The 20331-nt window shown below is 47.8% G+C and overlaps 1 protein-coding gene and 1 long non-coding RNA gene across 3 annotated transcripts; one reads left to right on the top strand and one right to left on the bottom strand.

Moving 5' to 3' along the window:
• Positions 1–1289: 1289 nt before the first annotated feature.
• LOC140002429 (uncharacterized) lies at positions 1290–14499 on the bottom strand. The gene is made up of 2 exons (XR_011808920.1): positions 8259–14499; positions 1290–1524 (listed from the first exon to the last, which is right to left on the bottom strand). It is a non-coding gene; the product is annotated as an uncharacterized lncRNA (long non-coding RNA).
• On the top strand, positions 6133–19637 carry LOC101796668 (UDP-glucuronosyltransferase 2A2). Of its 2 annotated transcripts, none has more exons than XM_038177830.2 (7): positions 6133–6991; positions 9423–9454; positions 14490–14638; positions 15917–16048; positions 16472–16559; positions 17310–17529; positions 18187–19637. In XM_038177830.2, the coding sequence occupies exons 1-7, from the start codon at positions 6285–6287 to the stop codon at positions 18461–18463; spliced, it is 1605 nt and encodes a 534-aa protein (XP_038033758.1). In that variant the 5' UTR covers positions 6133–6284; the 3' UTR covers positions 18464–19637. The 2 variants fall into 2 exon arrangements, with proteins under 2 accessions (XP_038033758.1, XP_012947745.2); XM_013092291.5 differs by lacking the exon at positions 9423–9454 and adding an exon at positions 11749–12383 and having other exon boundaries at positions 6133–7018.
• Positions 19638–20331: the final 694 nt, after the last annotated feature.

The raw sequence follows: 20331 nt of genomic DNA, 5'->3' as shown, positions 1-20331 counted from the left end.
CCTGCTGCCACCAGAAACCCAACACCGACTCCACCACCAGGTATGGGGGTGCTGGGGAGGGGGGAAGGAGTGGGACCCCCCTGCCGCACCGCAGGGCTCCCCGCGCTGAAAAATAACAGGGCTCGCAGGCACGAGGCAGTGCTGCCACGAAGGGGTGACCTGGAGGAAATATGTGCTGCATGCAGGCAGGGAGTGTCCCTGAAGGTGCCATTCCTGAGATAGAAGCAGAATAGTCTGAGAGGTCAAAAAATGACCTTTGGATGGGAAATCACTCTGCTGTGCTCCAGGGATGGGGCTGGCAGCTGGCTGGGGACATGGGCTGCAAAACTGGGTTACAGCCCCGCATACCACTGCTTTTAGCTCCATTTTTCAGCAAATTCCTTGAGATTAGCAGCTGTCCACCACAAATCCAGCAGAAGGAGGTGGGTGTTGCGGTGTTTACAGAGCCGCGCTCCCCCCTTGGAAGAAATGCTGCTATAAGCTATAGCAAAATGATTGCAAAAGGTTCCTCCTTCTCCCTCAGGTGCTGAAAGCTTCTGTCTTCCCCAATGCTGCTTGCGGGTGCCCCTGGGCTGTGTTGCTTCGTCCAGCGAGGAGGCAGCAGGCCCTGAGCCCCCCTGTCACAGAATCACAGATTATCCTGAGTTGGAAGGGACCCATAAAAACAATCGAGTCCAATTCCTCTTGCCTTCCCTGTCCCCTCTTGCCTTGCAGTTTGATTACAATCAACGAAGAGCCAGAGGGTTTGAAAGAGAAGATGGACGAAGTGAGCCAGGTAACCACAGGGGAGGGTGTGGAGATACCTGCACCCGTGGCCCCATCCCCTGGCGCATGGGAAGGGGCTCCCCAGCCAGACGTGGCTTCTCCGTGCCTGGTCACTCCGTGCTTGTGTCCTCTCCAGACCTGCATCATCCCCCCTTGAGCTCATGGCACCTCGTACCTCCTCTGGGGAGTTGCTTTTCCCCACAGCATGCGGGTTTTGTTGCAGATTTTGTTATTTTCCTTTTATTTTCCTTCTGTCCCTTGTTTCTCGCACTGAGACACCACCAGCCATTTGTCCACATTCGTCTCCCCCCATCCTTTCGTGGCTCCACGGACTTCCCTAATGCCATCTACCCCCGGCCGTGTATTTTTGGGCTGAAGGCATCTATTCAGACAACAGATTGCCTCTGGCAATTCTTTTTCCAGCCCCTCCTCACCCCAACATCCGCCTGCAGGAATTTCCGCTTATTCCAGCTCCTGCTGCTTCCACCCTGCACCCCCACGGCACCAAAGACTGCTCCTCCACGCACATGAATGACTTGGTTTTTATTTGTTCCAGGCATTTTCCTCCCTCCCCGAACCTCTTGCACACCTACTTTGATACAAAGCTGGGCTTTCCAACATCCCCCCCCACACACACACTCTTGCTTCCTTTGGCTCGTGCGTTTCCCTGCCAGCCCATAGGCATGGTTTTGCTCCTGACGCAGCTGTGGTCTGCTGGATGACCCTCTAATGACACTCTTCACACGCAGCCAGCGGCTCCTGCAAAATGCAAAGGGTGCAAAAGACTTCAAAAACTGTTTTTGTTCACCACTATCAATGCGATTTTTTTTTATTTTTTTAATTTTTTATCTTTTGTGCTGGTCTCAAAGTGCAGCAGTGGAATAGGACAGCAGCCAAGGAGAGTTTCAGGCAGAGGTGGGCTGCAAAGCCCCGTGTGCTGCAGAGCACAGGCCAACACGCCCCCACGGGGGGAACAAACCTTTCCCATAACCACCCTTGTAAAAACCTTCATAAAAACCCTCGTAAAACCGGGACTTTGCATCGTTCTGTATGAACACGGTGCCTCTCTTCACGCTGCTTGCCCGTGTCAAGCTGCAGGCGCTGTACGGCCTGGAGAGCAGCAAGAGGTTTTCCTGGAGCCTGGCCAAGAGCTGCCGAAGCAGTCTGCCAAAGTGATGGTGAAAACCTCGCTGCTGGCCGTTTGTATGACCAAGGTCACCCCGTGTCTTCAATGCAGGAGACGAAGGGAACACAAACCCTGGACCCCGAGCCCGCCGTACAAGCAGATGGGCAGCAATCCCTGCTCTCCCCACCCTCCGAAACGCAAAAGGAGCCGTCGTCGCAGGCCACGCCAGCAAGGAAGAGGCCCGTTTACATTGAAGCCGCGGCACAGACATCATATGTGAAAATACCCCCGGGGAACAAGTGGCGTGCGTACCGCTTGTGCACCGAGGCCCAGGTGCAGACCTCGTGCCAGCACCTGCCGCTGCCCCGCAACCAAACAGCGCTCCGGCGGGACGTGGAGCTGGCCTAGCCCTGTGAGCACGCCGCACCCACGTAAGCAGAAAACACGAGTCCTGTTTTAATTCCCCCTGCCCGAGGATGGCTTTCCTCCGCATCTGCAGTTCTTTTTCAGAACAGCCAGCCTGCAGGGAGATGTGGTACAGCATCAAGGTTAGGTACGAGCGGGGGATTTGGTGAAAACCTAACAGGAATCACAAGTTTGGTTTCATTTCCCTGTGGAGCTGTAAACAGACATTAATTGTTTTTTTTTTTTATTTAATGTAATTGCACGTGTTATGACACATGAATGAATTCCTGCCTGGCTCAATGACAGAGCTGCTGCCCAGCCATTTAGCAGGACCCAGGACAGCCTGGTCTTTGCCCAGCTCCTCTGTGGGCCAGGCCAACTCCCTGATGGGTCCAAACTTCAGCCACTACAATAAGTCACCTTTGAGCTCACCTTGCCCAGGGAAAGCCCTGGTGAAGGACTGGGAGTGAGCACACTCGAGAAGGCAGGAGGGTGAGTACGACTGCTCATTCTTCTCTGGTGAGCCACCAGATGGCTCCTGTCCCGCCTACATCACCTGCGTTTGCAGATTTGGGGTCCCCACAGTGTTTGGCTGTCCTGTGGGAGGGCTGATAGTGCCTCGTGAGACTTAGCAAGCTCATTGAAAATGTGCACAAGGCTTGTCCTGGATCCTTTCTCATTCTTTTTTCTTTCTCCCTTGCAGAGTGGAAACAGCCATGGCATGAGCCACCCCGGCATCTACACATTTACACGCAAACGTGGACCTGTAGCATCCAAAGACTGGTGCAGAGATTAAGATCTGTAATTAAACTGAGAAAAAGTGAAATACTGTATGCACGACAACATTTTTGTCCTCTCGCAGCAGAGTAGAGGGCTGAGCTAAAGACACCAGCTGGCTGAGAAGTCTGGTTATGGCACGGATGCCAGCACATTCCCTTTTGCTGGAGTTTCCCTGTGACACTTGGGGCTTACAAGGGGGTAGTTGTTCTACTGAGCCTGAGCATGTGCCTCCACAAATTTCTTAGCCCACACGCTTCTGCCTGCACTTGAGGATGGGCCAACCTACAAATTAGACACCTCAACCTTCCCCACCCAGACATTGCCCCTACCCCAAATGCTAGTCTTTTACAACTCAGGACTTTCAAGTCCCCCCTTCAGTCCTGAAGCTGCTCTCTTGAAATAAGGGAAAGGAAAACTGCTGTCCTTTGGTGCTTGGCAGGGCAAAATCCTCTCTGTTATGCTCCAGCACTGAAGTTTCGAGGTGCTGGTGGCCATCAGGGCTTCCTGGAAACAACAGGGCTGCCAAGCCCAGTTGAAACCCACATTCAGGAAAATGTGGAAGATGCCTGCGTACCTGTGTATGGAAAGCACTAGGCTGGATTCCCTAACTTTTACACCATTATCCTTGAGTAACCTACAGCTATGAAAGACCTGGAGGCGGCACCAGTTCTGTTGGTAACGCTAGATGTGCGAAATGCAGACACATGACACCATCCACTTTCTTCAGCCCACTTTTGTTTTCTGGATTTCATCCTCTAATCCTCACAGTGTTTATCTTTTCTGCATTAAGAGTAATGTGAGCATCAGCTTTAAAAGCTGCCCTTTTAAATCCTGCCTTTAAAAGTATGATTTAACCCTCCAGTTCCACTAGCAATAGCCCTTAATTGCTACAGAGGAGTTGGTTACTTGGGGGTTAGAAACAGAAGCTTATGAAATTCAGGAGCAAAATTCGACTGACTTCAGCTGACTTTGCAACCCCAAACATCAGTCCAGGCTGGGGGGGGTTAAGGGGATGGAGAGCAACACTGAGGAGAAGGACTTGAGGGCATTGGTTGATGAAAAACTGAATACAAGCCAGCAATGTGTGCTTGCAGCCCAGAAAGCCAACCTAGCCCTGGGCTGAATCAGAAGAAGTGTGGCCAGCAGGGCTACGGAGGGAATTCTCCCCCTCTGCTCTGCTCTTGTGAGACCCCACCTGAAGCCTGTGTTCAGCGCTGGGCCCCCAGCACGGAAGTATTAGAACAGGTCCAGAGGAGGGCCACAAGGATGGTCAAAGGGCTGGAGCACCTCTCCTACAAAGACAGGCTGAGGGAGTTGGGTTGTTCAGTCTGGAAGAGACTTTATAGTGGGCCTTCCAGTGCTTAAAGAGCTTACATGAAGAAAGGAGAGCATATCATAATGACATGCTGGTATAATTGCTCCAAACTGGTGGGTTAGAAAGTGAGGCTGAATATTATGGACAAAATTAAAAAAACATGGAGCTGTATCTTCAGATTCCTGTAGTTTCAAGTCAGTAAATGCTTGCCTTGATTTGCAGAACCAACAGCCACACACGCAGCATTTACCAGCAAGGGTAACATACAACTATTGAAATGCTTTGCAGACAAAGCACAGGACGCTCTTTGTTCCCATGGGCAGTTTGTAAACAAGTCTATTATTTAACAACTAATTTTGTTGTGCCAGCTAGGACCTTTAAGGAAGCAAAAGATGTTTTTAGCCATCAGACATCGTATCTCTTAGCTACAGGACACAAATCCTTCTGAGAATCTGGCTCTGTAGCAACATCACGATATTCCCTAGCATGGGGAAGACCATCCTGGCTATTATATTACTGGGGCATAACAAAGAAATGAATAATCCCAGAAGACTTGCCCCCTTGTGATCATCCCATATTGTATTACTTCCTCCTATTGAAAATCCCTGTTCAGGTGGAACTTATTTAAGCTCCTTCTGCCTGATGCCAAGCCTTACCAGAGCTGCTGAGGCACAGGGCAGGTGAGCAACAACTCACAGAAGCGGACCGGCACACCAAATTACACCGCATGATCCAGAGAAAGATGCTCTCCTACCACAGAAGTCTCTGCTAGGTAAGATTTTTGCTGCGTGTTATTCACTCTGCCCAAATCATATTGGATTGAGCAAACCATTTTCTGCCTGGGTTTTAGTTCTCGTTTTGATTCCTGGTGGTTACGAGCTCCTTTCAGGACATAGTGCCTACATTTCCAAGGGAGAGCCAGCCCAGATTATGTGGGTATCACCAAGAAGAACCACAGAGGCATAGTTAGAGATATGAACCAAGCCTACAACATGACCACGTTGGTGCTGATGTGCCCCAGACAGCAGCAACAACCTCCCCGCACTAGAGCTGCCATAACTTGTATTACTTAAGGAGGACGTGGCTGTAGAAGGGTTGAAGTGGTTGATGATGTCTGCAACATCACTTGTCCCTGCCAGTCCCGTCACAGGTCTGGCCAAACATTCGGGCAAGCAGTTCCTACAGCACTGCTGCCTGTTGTTTTGGCAAAGCTCCATGCTTATTCTGGAAGAAAAAAAAAAAGTAAAGAAGAAAAAAAAAAGTAATAATTATCTTTAGGTACAGGTGAATTTGTACCATAAAAAGTAGAAAGATGACACCATGGCTGTTGCAACTGAAAACAGATCTTCTCAAGTGAGAATTGGCTATACATTCTCCAGCAAACCTCAGCATTTCTCCAATGTTGGCAGTGATGCCACTTACTCTCTAGCAGGAACTAGTCCATCTTCCAGCATTTACTGACTGATACGGCACCAATACAGCTGCAGGAGAGCCCTTGTTATTTGCTTTCCTTTCCATGGTAAGGATTTTGCTCCTCAGGGAGGAACTACAAAGGTACTAGAAATAAAGGATGAGATTCTTACGCAAATGGACTGGCCTGAGGGTAGCATGGACCTCTTGACAGCAGCTGGGATTGCTGCCACCCCTACCTAGGAAAAGGAGTGCCCACGGGGGGAAGCTGGCAAGGTGGGAGGCAGGAAGGGAGAAGTGAATTACCAAGAATCCTTTCCTGTCTTTTCAGCCCACAGAGCACACACGGGCCCGAAAGGCCCCACTCGCACAGCAGGGGACTCTTGCCTTTGCGAAGGGTGCTAGCAAAGTGCCACGGCGCTGAGGTGGAGTGCTCCCAGCTGCAAGGCAGACCTCACAGGATATCCAGCCCTCCATCCTGCCATGGCCGCAAAAGCCAGCAGCTCCACGAAGTGCCTCCAGCTGCTTGTTTTCCAGGTGGCTCTTGTAGGGCCTGTCTGCTGTGGGAACGTGCTGGTCTGGCCAACAGAAGGCAGCCACTGGCTAAACGTGCAGGCGGTCATACGGGAGCTCATCCGCCGCGGGCACAGCGTCACCATCCTGGTATCCAACGCCTCCCTCTTCATTCAGCCCAAGGCTGAGGCCGCGGAGAGGTTTGAGATCTTTAACGTGCCCTTCCAGAAAGACACCATCGAGAACCTGATCGAGGGGCTCGTGGCACTGTGGCTGAACAACAGGCCGACAGCCCTGACCTTCTGGCAGTTTTATAAGGAGCTGGGAAAACTGTCCAAAAGCTGGCACCAGCTCAACAGGCAGATGTGCGATGCGGTGCTAACCAACCAGGAGCTGATGGCCCACCTGCGGGGCTCTGGCTACGACCTGCTGCTCTCCGACCCGGTGACCCTCTGCGGGGACCTTGTGGCTCTCAAGCTGTCTGTCCCCTTCGTGTACTCGCTGCGCTTCTCCCCGGCTTCCACCGTGGAGAGGCACTGTGGCAAGATCCCAGCCCCGCCGTCCTACACGCCTGCAGCCCTGTCCGAGCTCACCGACCGCATGTCCTTCAGCGAGAGAATAAAAAATATCGTGTCTTACCACTTGCAAGACTACGTTTTCCAGAGCTACTGGGGAGAGTGGGACGTCTACTACAGCAAGATCCTAGGTAAGCCTTTGCTACCTCGCTTCTCATTCGTTGCACAACCTCCCATGTTATGAGCTGCAGAGCACGAGGCAAAGGCAAGGTCTGGAGGGTGTCAGCCAGCATGGCCAGAAAAAAAAATAAATAAAAATGTCCTTCTGTGGGAAAAGGAGCAAGCTGCCAGTGAAGGAGCCAGGCAGCCCAAGCCAGGCAAAACTGGGACCTTTTACAGGCAGCCAATACGTCAATCTGGAACTGTAGGTCAGAGGGATTGCAGAAACCAAAAGAATAAATGCATTAATGCATTTACAAAGGAGGAGGCACATTTCCCTAGGGATCCTGCTAGCAGGGCAACACATACAGTCTTAAGCCATTAGTCACCAATCTACCCACCCCGGGTATGACTCCATCAATTGCACCCACCCCAGACAGGGTGCTGTGCAGGCACGCCTCTGTATGGAGACAGGGATCAGCGGGCATCCCAGCTGCAGGATTTGCTGTACTTGGTCCTAATGCAGAGGCTGAAACAGCTTTCACACCATGGACTGTGCATGTACAAGCTGAGCTCACCTTGCTGAGAGCTCAGCTTGCACATCTTCCCCTCAATGACTGCTTGCACAGAAAGCACCAGAGCTGCTTTCCTAACGCAGATCATCACAGGGGGATGACTGGCAAGTTATGCGCCAGCCTTGACCCTTAGTAGCAACACCGAGGTGCACTGTGGCTTTGTAATAGAGACTTTGTTTACATCACAGGTAATTAAAACCAACCCTCTCTAAGTAAAGACTGTTTTGTGCAAACTCGCTCCACCCACAAGCAAACAGTGAACGTAACAAGTCTTCCTCCCCAGGCTTTTGTTCCGGGCTGCTTTGAGCAAATACATAAAAAAAACTATTTAGATAAGTGTTAATTTCACGCAGTCATCATGACTCTTCTACTGAGCTCACACCTACCCCATGAAACAAGGCACTTCCAAGTCTCACGGGATGCAGTCTCCTGCACTGCAGGACTTGGCAAGGACACCAAGCTCTTGTCATGTGCACAGCACACAGGCCGTAGCGTAGGGGCCCCAGCTTGGCTTCTCATGGCCTGACCACTACCACCACCTTTGCTTTCATGCTGGAAATGACACTCTGGACAGCACAGGAGCCACAGCAAAAGCCTCACACGACAATATGATTAGGAAAACTGAGCAACAGAGCTAGGCAGGATCCCAGCGACTCAGTCCTGGCACAGCGAAGAGGGCTCACATCATTCCTTACCTGCACACCAGGAGCGTGGCCATAGCTGAAGCGCTTTAGCATAGTTTCTGGTTCCACTTACGGTGCATTATTGGCACCTAGTGGCAGGCAGGGCAACCCATGCCATCACCTCCCAGCTCTGGCCTCTTCATTCAAGTCACTTCTTGTAACCAAACCAGCAGACTGCAGTTCGGCAGGCACGCTGGGCAGGATGTGACCCGCACAGGGTGGAGTCCCCCAGGCTCGCAGCTCTCTGCGCAGCTCCAGAGGAAACATCTCCCAGTTTCAGCCAGCCGCTGACCACCAGATGGTGCCAGATGGTCCCAGTCACCTTTTCCCCAGGAGAACACGTGTTATCCAGGACGGGATTTTGCACCAGCTACCTTGGCCTCTTGCCTGCAGTGCAAGGCAGTGTCATGCAGGCCCAGCCCAGCTTGGCTTGGCTTGCCCTGCTGCTCCCAGTGAAGGAAAGCCACGGGGGCACTGAGAAGCAAGGCAGACCATGGCTGGCAAGGAGGTGGCCGTGCTGTGGCTGCTGGCTGTGCTGGGCTCAGTGTCTGGTGGCAAGGTGCTGGTCTGGCCGGTGGACAACAGCCACTGGCTCAACATGGAGTACGTCCTCAAGGAGCTGGTGGCCCGGGGCCACGAGGTGACTGTGCTGCTGCCTTCGTGCTTCCTCATCCTCAACGCCACAGACCACTCGCCCTTCCGCTTCGAGGTGGTGGAGGTGCCGATCAGCAAAAAGGAGATGGCTGCCACGCTGGATGAATCTTTCTATTTTTGGTTTTACGAGGAGAGAGAGTTACCTCTCTGGAAAAGAATTTACCGGGTAATTCAACTGCTGAGCAAGCTGGAGGCTGTGACCAAAACCATCTGCGATGGAGTCCTGAGGGACAAGATGCTGATGGAAAGGCTGAAGGCATCTGCCTTCGACGTTCTCGTTGCAGATCCACTGGTGCCCAGCGGGGAGCTCTTTGCAGAGATGCTGGGTATCCCTTTCGTGTACACCATCCGGTTCTCCTTAGGCAACACGGTGGAGAGACTCTGCGGAGGGCTCCCAGCACCTCCTTCCTATGTGCCAGCCATCCTAAGCCGCCTAACAGACAAGATGTCCTTCACGGAGAGGCTATACAACATCATCTCCTATTTTCTACAGGATTTGACGTATCACCACCTTTTCTGGAGAAACTGGGATCAATACTACAGTGAAGTTTTAGGTAAGGCTGCTCTTACTTATAGAGATTACACCTGCTATACACATAGGGCTACATACTCAGAGCCTTGGTACAAGGTACCAGCCAGGGCCAAGGCAGTCCTGAATTCCTTTCCTTCCTCCAAAATCTTCCATATCACAGCTAACAACCCAGGCAAGTACAAACCTTACCTGCTTCTAGCTATGCTGCTGCAGCTCAAACAATACAGGTACTTTTGAGATGGGCAAACCAGTGCTAACACCACTTGAAACAGAAAGGGGTCAGTCAGTCAGACATCAAATGCAACAGACACAAAGAAGAGCAAAATAGCATTGCTTGCCTACTAAATTCAACTGATGAACTTACAAAGCTGTAGAAGGCTATCTAACATTACGTTTTTTTCCCTGATACCATTCTCACATCCTTAGCTCTCCTCAGTATGAGACAGCATCCTCCCCGGGACTGTAAAAGGTCTCGGAGAGCAGCTGGCCCTGCTGGTTAGGAAAAGTGCACCACGCCTCAGTTTGCAGTGATGAAAGGCCCCCAGCAACAAGGAGAAAAGGTCCTTGGCTCTTCTGAAGGTGTCTAAAAGAAGTAGTAGAAGATAGTTGTGCTTGTTTGCTTGTTTATTTAATATCAATTGCAGAATTAATTTTGGAGTTTTAAGAAGTTATTGTTATGATTAGAAGGAAATAGGACAATTTGTGTGTGCGTATGGTGAAGGGAGAGGAATTACAGGGCTATTCTTATTCCAATGTGAGGACTTACAGGTTTGTATTTATTTTCCAGATCTGTAGTAGCACATGGCTTTGTTGAGAAAGCCAAGTTGGCAGCAAGTCCTACTACTGCAGTAGTTAGCTGCATATTTATGTGTGATACTTATCATGTTTGGCAGAGGGTAGAAAGCCTTATGCTGGCAGCAGTGTGTGCTTTGAGACAGTGCTATGTCAGCTTCAGGCTGCTTGTGGAATTGTGCAATTTGCTGGGCTTTCTACTAGTCATAAAACGTGTGCTTTAGCATTTAAGGTTACATATACAAAGCCTGTGCTTTCCCTCTGACTGCAACCTGCTTTGGTCTGGGCAGTATCTAGTGGTGAAGGAGGCGTGAAAGAAAGGGCCACGCACCCCAATGTGGCAATGTCTGCAGCTTGTGCAGTGCACGTGTGCACCACTGCCACCTCCTTGGAAAAGCTTTTTCCGTGTCCTTACAATGACTTTAGCTGCTTTTCTCTCTAAAGGCTTTTCCTATCTGAAGTCTTTCTCAAGGGGTGAGGTTGGGACATGATGAAAGCCTCCTGCTCCATCCTCAGAACAGGGAGGGTCCCACGTGGTGGTGCTGAGCTCCTGGAGGTGTGCTCAGGACCTGCTTAGACACAGGCTGAGCCTCGTTCTCCTTCTGCTCAGGAAAGAGCAGCTGCCTGTTCTCCTCCCAGAACACATCTGCTGCAGCACGCATCTCTGATTGCTCCGTGGGATTGCCTCCAAGAGGGGGAAGTCAGGCATCTTGTGTTGAACTGCCCCTGGGCAGAGAGGGGACAGGAGGTGGTAAGCAAAACCCGAGCTCTTCATCTACTTCTGTTTCTTCCCTGGGATGATCTTGATGCTGGGATGACCTCTGCCAGGACCGTGCCCTTTCAGCAGTGTGGCCACAACATCTGGTAACAGAGAAGACAGGATGAGAGCACTCTGTGTGGGCTAGTTCTGAATCACTGCAGGATGTTGTGTCTGCACCTAATAAAGCAGGAGATTAAAACTGTAACTGGCCTTCCAGGTAGGTTGGTTCCTGCAGGGCAAAGAAGCAAATCTGACTGTAGTGAAGAGAAAAGACTGGGTTAAGCCCTAAGTTGACAAAAAGGTCCCTTGGGCTGCTCATGTGCTCTCTCTAGCCCAAACTCCTGCTGGGCATAGAAATGCAAAGCTTCACTTGGAAGATCCGGCAGCAGGGCAAGGATTTCTGGTCCTCACGTGCTGCAGACTGCACTCTGTGGGGAGCAAAAACGGGAATCGCCTTCACTTCCAGAGTTTGGCTGCAGCTCTGGAGGAGACTCCAGAACGGGATTTTTTGCTTGCCCGGCCCTCCCATGAGTGTTTGGTGTTCCGACATGCCCTCTCGCCAAGGCTAGCGCCAAGCAGATCTTACTTTCATTGGCTGTCTCTGAAGTTGTTTGCACTCTGATCTGTGAGCTGTTTCCAGCCTGCTCAGACTGGAGTTGTGCACAGGCTGCGGAGATGATGGGACAAAGGTTCCTCTGGCTGCTCTGGGCCTGCACGTGCTGCTGGAGCACTGGCTTTTGTGGGAAGGTGGTGGTCTGGCCCACCGACGCAAGTCACTGGATCAACATCAAAGTGCTGCTGGAAGAGCTCGTCCTCCGGGGTCATGAGGTGACTGTGCTGGTGCCATCAAGCAATCTGCTCATCAACTATGAAGACACCTCTTCCCCTTTCACTTTTGAGGTCCTGCAAGTGCCCTATTCCCAGGAGTTCCTGAATGCTGTCATGGAGGACTTCCTCAACCTCTGGATGAATGAACTTCCTAATCTGTTTCCCTGGGAGGTCATGTGGAGGATGACAGAGCTCATAGGCTCCTTTTCTGACATGTCAAAGCAGACCTGTGACACTTTGGTGACGAACCCTCAGCTGATGGCAAAGCTGCAGCAGGCCAAGTTTGATGTTCTGATCGCTGACCCTCTGGCTGTAGGGGGGGAGCTTGTAGCACAACTACTGGAAATCCCTTTTGTCTATACCTTCCGCTTCTCTGACGGGAACGTGGCAGAGAGGCTGTGTGGTGGGCTCCCGTCCCCACCTTCTTATGTGCCTGCTAGCACAGTGGGGATGACGGACCAGATGTCCTTTGTGGAGAGACTGCGGAACTTCCTCTTTTACCTTTACACGGATTTATTTTTCTTGAAGTTTTGGCGAGATGAATGGGATGGGTACTACAGTAATGTCTTAGGTAAGGCAGCCGCTGAGCAGTCTCTCTTGCATAGGTTGTGCCTTTTGAATGCTTTGAGAGCTTGGTGCTATAGAATCACATTACTTTGTCGGATGTCTCACAGTTATGCTGATGATCTCCTTGAAGATGTAGTCCCACGTTAGAGGGGATCATGCTGGGCTCCTTCCAGCTCTGACAGGAGAAAGGGGAAGGTCTCTGAAGGAGGCCCTGGATCACTGCAAAAGAAGACCCTAGTCCCTGCTCTGTCACAGCCACCAGCCCATTCTGGTTCTGTACTTCCATCCTCACTCACAACTGCATTCATTTGCTGTAGGACAGATCTCTGATTCCTTGTGTTCTTTTCTACATTTTAAGCAAAATATTTTCATGCAAAATTTAAAAAAATCAATTACCCTGATTTCTTAACAGAGCCCAGCAGAGACGACAATTCTGTTTAGGTTGCACAGAGACTGTGCTTTACGTTTTAGGGCTGATACAGCCTAACAGATACCAGTGTAGTTCTGCTGCAGTTTCCCTTAGGGATCTTTCTAGCATGTAGTCACAATTTTTGTCAACGATGATGCTCCTCATCAGCTCTTTCGGTGAGCTGCATGCCCATTTTAGTGCCTGTCGAGGAATTTAGAGGACAATTGTTGTTTCTTAATTTTGAGGACAGGCACACTGACTGTCTTTGGACAACTGAGAAGCACAATTCACCCTTCATTCATGTTGCATTGCATGCATCATCTGGAAGTGTCTGGCAGCCCTGCTTGGAAATGGGATGCTAAGTGTGAGTTCACCCTTCCCTAAAATAAATGTTAGGTATTGTCACCTTTCTCTTTCTTCTATCATCCAGAGTTTGAAATATAGTTTCCTCAAACAAAACACCTGAAACTTTTGTTCCAGCCTAGTACAGCTCATGCTTGATTCAAAGTCTGTTAAAGAGACCTCCTGGTTCAACGGACTTTGAACCTCGTACAGAATATCTTGTGTTCATACAGATAACAACTGAACAGCAAGCACAAGGGCACTACTCTGCTGACCTCTGATCTCTTCTGTGTTGCCCAAGAACACCTCTCTGCCTTCCAACCTAGTCCCCTTCTCCCTGGATTGAACTTTTCTACCACGTAAGACTTAACAACTTCAGAATACAACTTAAAGAGCAACACCTCTGCATCACTCTAGTTTTACTTTTCACTCCAGTAATTTTATAACTGAGCCATTACCCTCCACTTTGGAAGCAAAACAAAACAAACAAAACAAAACTTTATTTGTAATGCTGATCAAGTAGTATAAGGTGCCCCACTTTCTGCTTGTTTTGCTAAGATCCTGTTTGCATTGAGCTCACTTTGGAAAATCACTTATTAACACTTTTAACCCTCTTACAACTCAGTTCCAATTTGTGGGGAAAATACTGAAGACAACTTGCAATACGCGTGTAAGAATATGTATTTTTCCAAATGGGAAGCTATAAAAGACTTATTCCCATTGATTATTTTTTTTCCTACAGGTGGGTTTCTAGGGACATTGGATTTTGCATAAAATTGCATTCAGAGAACCTTTAGTTTTGGCAAATTTTTCCAATTATTTTTCAGCAGCAGCTTACCCAGTCCCCAAGGCTGTACCAGTTTTGCACTGTAGTCTGAGTAGCCACAGTCTGAGTCACCATTTGAAAAATGCAACAGAACTCAGATAAAAACCCTCTTCTTCCCTGATTCGTGATCATCACTTAGAGGTTCATTTACTTCTGTTTGGATGTTTAGTTCTGTGTGATTGTTCTCTTCCCCAGAGTGGGTTTTTATTGCAAGCATGGCTAATAAAATCTTCCATAAATACAAGAAATGCACAGAAACTAAATGCTTCCCAACTACTCATGCACTACTCTAAATTTATTCTGAAGGTTCAAAGTGGTTGTAAAGATACTATTGCCTTGGTTGCAGCAACCTGCCAAGGCTGAGCAGGGATGGGGCAAGGTCTGGATTTGTCCAAGTTTTTATTTCATGCTCAGTTTGACAGACTACACTGACTGGGAGTGCCAAACGACAAAGGTAAAGCTCCTGTTTTGTAATCTACTGCAAACAAGATTATACCTGTAATTGTGCTAAATGCCTTGTACCTTGTCCATAGGAAGGCCCACGACCCTGTGTGAGACGATGGGGAAAGCAGAGATCTGGTTAATCAGAACGTACTGGGATTTTGAATTTCCACGCCCTTTCCTGCCCAACTTTGAGTTTGTTGGAGGACTTCATTGCCAGCCTGCAAAGCCGTTGCCAAAGGTATTCAGACTTAGTTCTGCCACTGGTTGGTTATCCGCACAAGCAGTTTCCCTCCCTGAACAGCCATTCAGGCCACGTCATGAGAAAACTCATTCATATAAGATGCTCTGCTGCTGGTGGGGAGCACAGAGCTACTGAGCAATCTGCCCAGACTTGTACACACTGAAGGTTGGGATTACAGCTTGCTGTCTGAAGAAATGATAGCTGAGGTCAGCAGGAGCAAATACAAGTGTTTGTTTTAAGAGAAATAGGTACTATCTCAGAGTGTAAGATTTAATTCTAAGATGCAGACCTCCAGCCCATAAAAACACTCAAATACCTGATGCAGCACAACACTGTGACTGGACTAATTTGTTAGACAAAATGGAGCCAAGACTTGCAGAAAGAGAATAGTGCTGAACGCTTCTCTATTAGTGCTTAGTTTAAGACCTTGTAAAGGGAGTAAAATATTCTGCATCCACAGCCTATGCTCTACTGTGACTGGCAATATTCAAGCGGAATTTCAAACTGATGATGATGACAGCATGACATGCTCTGGTCTAGAGTATCACCCATGCAGGAACCTTACAGGAGGCAGGGTATTTTTCAGTGTAAGTTGTCTATTAAAAAAAAAAAAATGTAACTCTTCTTAACTCAACCCTTGCTACAAGGGTTGAGTTGAGGGAGAGGGATAGCCATTCCCTTTCGGATGCTCCATTTCATATGACACCATCTAAAAGAACGAACAGGAAGATCTATTGTTCTGACATGTAAAGTCTGGTTAGCAATACATGCTGTACTGGAAGAAATACAGAACTGGCTAACAAAGTGACTGCAATGTCTTGACAAATCTCTGACTGTGATGCTGCAACAACCTCACAGTTTTCAGCAATGTCTCTTGCTGCAGAGCTGTAAAATGCATAGGACCTGTTCCAGCAAAATTGAGAACCATGCCAAACTATGCTAGGGAGGGTGTCACAGGGTATGGCCTTCTAACTCCAGTACCTGGATCCATTCCTGCTGGTCATGTTCTGAAAGAAATGTGTCCTGAAACTGCTTGACTTGCTTTCAGAGACAAAGCTTCTGTTACCTGTCTCAATGTTTGTCCTAATCCTTCTTTGGCAGAAGTTGCCTATTTTGCACATGGCCAGGTGTATCTTTGTCACAGCCTTCTGTCAACAGAGGTACTCATATGCCACGATCAGATATCACCTCAATAAACTAAATTATGCTCTCTGTTCACATAATCTGTGTAATCTGCATCGCGAAATCACTATTATCATGCTTTCTGCCTCCTAGGAAATGGAAGAATTTGTTCAGAGCTCAGGAGAACATGGCGTTGTGGTGTTTTCTCTCGGATCAATGGTCTACAACCTGACTGATGAAAAAAGTAATGTGATTGCCAGAGCGCTCAGCCAGCTTCCACAAAAGGTGAATTTACTTTCAAGTATAAAGCAATCTGCCTTGTTTTTTTTTTTTTTTTTGTCACTTTTATTCCCTTCAGCAAGCCTTTTACGCTTGATTTCTACCTGCATGTCTGCTGGATATGCCATGGCCAAGAAGCTAGGCTCTGCAGAGGCAGATGGCTGAGCTGCCTCACATCATGTTCAGGTGTTTCTCTCCCCTCCCTGCCCCCAAACCAAATGGCACGGAGGTGTGTTCATAGGCAAAAATATAAAAATCCCTCTGTGTGGAAAGCCCATAATAACTAACTGAAGATATAAATTGGAGCCAAAGCTATTTGAATCACGGGGGAAAGGGATGCGGGTTTAAGATAAGGTCCTACTTCATGTGTAATAATACAAAAGGGCATGCCACATGCACTGTCTTTATCTTAGTATTCCTTTGTTCAAGGTCCTTTGGAGGTACAAAGGAAAGAAACCAGAAGCTCTGGGCTCCAACACCAGGACTTATGACTGGATACCCCAAAATGACCTGCTTGGTGAGACTGATTCTCTCTGGGATGCATTACACCCTTGGAAAAACTGTTTCATTTGTCCTTCTGCTAAAATGGCTTATTTGGGTGCGAAAAAAAAAAAATAGAAAAAAAAAACACTTGCAGCTATAGTTGATTTTGTACCTCAAGCAGCAGAGGTTTGCTCTTGGAGCCTTAATTTCCTAGCCTGCTTTTGACTTTAAGGTGAGCGGCCATACAAGAACTATGGAAGATGCAGCCAGACTGTAAAGGGAATAGGAAGCAGCAGCTCAAGAAGGCAGCAATTTGAGCTTAGCCATACAGATGGATCTCTTAAGCAAATGTCTGTCCTAGAGAGCCCACTGGCATTTGTTTGGAAGGGCTAAGAACCACCTGTAGGCAGGAGGAAGACAATAAGAAAGTAGTTTTGTACTCTGGAGCTGCATTTCACCTCTGCAGTTCATTTCCTGGGCTCGTTCTTCAAAAGAAAGGCTGCAGAAGGGGTCTGCTATGAACCTGAGGCCATGTAAAAACTAGAACCTAAAGCTGCATGACAGCAGAAGGGGTAAAGTAACTCGGGTTGTGTGGAGGAATGTGGAGGTTCTTGTACTGCATTCAATATGAACGCGTGGAAGCTAAGCGTGCAGGTGTTGATGCCGATACAGAGGACAGGGTCATTCCCTTCTCTAGCAGCACGTGCCCAAGTAGCTGGCAGCTCTGATATCCCAGAGGTCACGGTCTGCTGCTGCTACACGCATCTCTCCTTCCCTGTTCCAGGCCATCCCTTGACGAAAGCCTTCATTACTCACGGTGGCACCAATGGGATCTATGAAGCTATCTACCACGGGATCCCGTTGGTTGGGATTCCCATGTTTGCTGACCAGCATGACAACATCGCGCACATGAGGGCAAAGGGAGCTGCAGTTGAGCTGGATTTTGGCACGCTGAAGACAGAGGACCTAGTTGATGCAGTGAATACAGTCATTAACAATTCCTCGTGAGTTTTTTCTTACTATAGGATGAGGTTATTAAAACCTTGGGCTGCTGACGTGAGAAATTCTGCTCTCTTGTGGGAATCCAAAATACTGAATAGCTGGCACTTGGGCTGCAGATGAAAACCGTCTCTTTACTGAGAATTTGCATCTCCCAGGGGAGCTTACTAATTCTTTTTTCTTTGTATGACATTTTAAGATCCCTTTGAGAAAGATAGCTCTTGGAAAGCTCAGAACAGCTCCTGAGATGACTCTCTGCTGTTCAGTGTTAAGTTCATCAGAGGCTTTGTGTGAAAATGCCAGTTGTTACAGGTACTCAGTTTGGAGACATCACAGTTCTTTCTCTTACCCAAGTCACCAATACCCTTAGTTAATCTAACTATGTAATATCTGAACAGATGCGCTAATGGTTCCGTGTTGCTTTTTCAACAGAGTAACCAGAATACTTTTTCTATTCAAAAGATTGGCTTTTTCTATTATAGTTTACATGTCGACTTCTGCGCAGACAGGAGTAAACTGGGCTGGTTTCACATATTATTAAATCACATTGATGAAAGTGAAAGCAGTGCTTTCTGTCTTTCTCAAGAGGAGGGCCAGCTGTGGAATGGGATGTTTCAGGAAACAGTGACAAATCTCCTTGGTTTCTTCTTTTTTCTTTCCAGCTACAAGGAAAATGCTTTAAGATTATCCAAGATACACCACGACCAGCCAATTACGCCTCTGGACAGAGCTGTCTTCTGGATTGAATTTGTCATGCGTCACAAAGGAGCAAAGCACTTGAGACCTGCCGCTCACCATCTCACCTGGTACCAGTACCACTGCCTGGATGTTCTGGCATTCTTGTTCACCTGTGCAGCCATTGCTGTCTTCATTCTTGTCAAGTGCTGCCTATTTTGCTGTAGGAAACGTGGTAGAATTGCAAAAAGAAAGAAAGAATAGTTGTGCTGTTCCCATCAACCCTCTTTCTTCCTTACATGCTGCTGACTCAGCAAGGCATTTATTCATATTCCTCGGTAAATAGAATTATTAGGATACGCTTTATGCTGGGCGTATCACAAAGCACCTCACTGAACTGGGTCATGATAAAAAACAGTTACAGGGCAGAGTTGCTTGCTTAGCGAGTAAATTCCTTCTGGCCTCAGTAAAGTCGAATTATAAATGCTTAATCCTTTGGGATGCTGTTAGTTATCACACAGGGTTCTTAAAACGGTAATTGCCGCTCTAACTTGTCCATTCAATTTGGTACTCTTGATAAATTCAGCCCTCCTGACCTCTTGTGGTCTCTTAACTTAAACTAAGTTTTCTTAGCCTATCTCAGACCTTCCCTGTAATATCTGTATTTGGTAATTCGAAACCAAAATGTCTCTCCTGTCAGAAAAGCTCTTTCCAGATTGGACAGTGAAGCCAAGGTCGCAAGATCCTGAAAAAAAGACCCATCTGAATGGCTAGCTAAGGTCATAAAAAATTAAGAGCTGCAGGAAACTGGTGAAGGCTTTATCATCACTTTTTACAAATGCACTGACTACTCAGTGACTGAGGGGAGACAGGAACATATACAAGCCCTAAAAACAGCACAGAAACGGCTTTCTTTCCTCAAAGAACCATCTTGTTTTTCCATCCAACATGCTTAGAGTCCTGCTGCACAGGCTATCGTTCTGCAACAGTACAGGAGCGTGAAAATAACTTCCACCTGTCATCTTAACCCCCAAGATCCTCTAAGCAAGCCACACTCACTGATAAATCCAGGAAAACCCTCAGAGGTGGAACTTAGAAGTAAAGTCGCACGTAGGAACGGTGCAGGAACATATAGGAACACCTGCCTTGCCTGAAGTACTGGTGGGAAAATAATGCTGCCCTCGGCTCAGATAGAATAGTCTTAAATGCTGCACTCCTGAAATTATTTAAGAAGTCCCTACTGATGGAAGGCTATTAAACTGATGATACTTCAGGTCTCCTGTTCAAGGTGAGGTTATTCCACTGTTGTACCAGTGTACTTAAGAATTTGCCCCAATTTTAACTGACATTTGTTGCGTTCTGGATGCTGCAGATTTGTTTGAAAATGAAATAGACCGAGAATATGTTATCTTCATATAATAAAATTCCCTACATTATATTAACTTTTTCATTGGCTTTTTTGTTAACAGCTTCAGCTCTGCTAAAACCTCTTCATAAAAAAACCCTCACAGAAGTGCAAGTGAATTGTTTCCCAAAGTAGAGTGGTTAGAACAATACCGCTTTTATTAATGTTTCTTGTAGTAACTTAGAACCCAGCATATTCTGGTAAACTCCTCCTATGATCACGATGAGATGCGCAGATATATGTAACAGTGAAGAGAATGCAGAACAGCATGACATTCAGGCCCCATATCACAAAACTGACTACAACTGCTCAGTAAAGTCCCTAGGTTCAGCTCCACTGTACTTCATCAATAACAGCCCTCATCACCCAGCTTTTGCCAGCAGAAGATTGCCTGAGGATGTCAGGTCTTTTCCAGTAAGGCCAGCAAGACTCCTAACTTTGTGCTGACAGTAGGACTAACGAAGGACGTGGGAAATACAGGGCTCTGTACTTTGAAGAAGTACTTTTGAATGACTTAGTGAGAGCAATTTAGCTTACCTAACCTGAATTTTAAAGAGTTAAAGCATACTGAATTTGACATGTTAATCTAATCCTCACTGCAAAACATTGTTTTGAGGGAGTTAAACTTTTTTTTTAATACAAGAAGCTGAACATGTTTCCACGATGGAAGTCAGAGTTTTTGCTCATGTTTGCTATATCTGTGTAGACTAAAATCTGCAAAGCCCAA

Source organism: Anas platyrhynchos, chromosome 4 (assembly GCF_047663525.1).
Source record: "Anas platyrhynchos isolate ZD024472 breed Pekin duck chromosome 4, IASCAAS_PekinDuck_T2T, whole genome shotgun sequence".
Taxonomy (NCBI): domain Eukaryota; kingdom Metazoa; phylum Chordata; class Aves; order Anseriformes; family Anatidae; genus Anas; species Anas platyrhynchos.
The sequence above is the reverse complement of the archived record's forward strand: the minus strand, read 5'-3'. Positions and strand labels throughout refer to the sequence as shown.

What these genes read in the sequence shown, in the direction of transcription:
- LOC101796668 (XM_013092291.5), top strand. Translation starts at nt 6,285, where the DNA reads ATGGCCGCAAAAGCCAGCAGCTCCACGAAGTGCCTCCAGCTGCTTGTT. An exon ending in GTACTACAGTAATGTCTTAG is followed by an intron (nt 12,384 to 14,489) that starts GTAAGGCAGCCG and finishes CCTTGTCCATAG; the next exon opens with GAAGGCCCACGACCCTGTGT. An exon ending in ACAGTCATTAACAATTCCTC is followed by an intron (nt 17,530 to 18,186) that starts GTGAGTTTTTTC and finishes TTTTCTTTCCAG; the next exon opens with CTACAAGGAAAATGCTTTAA.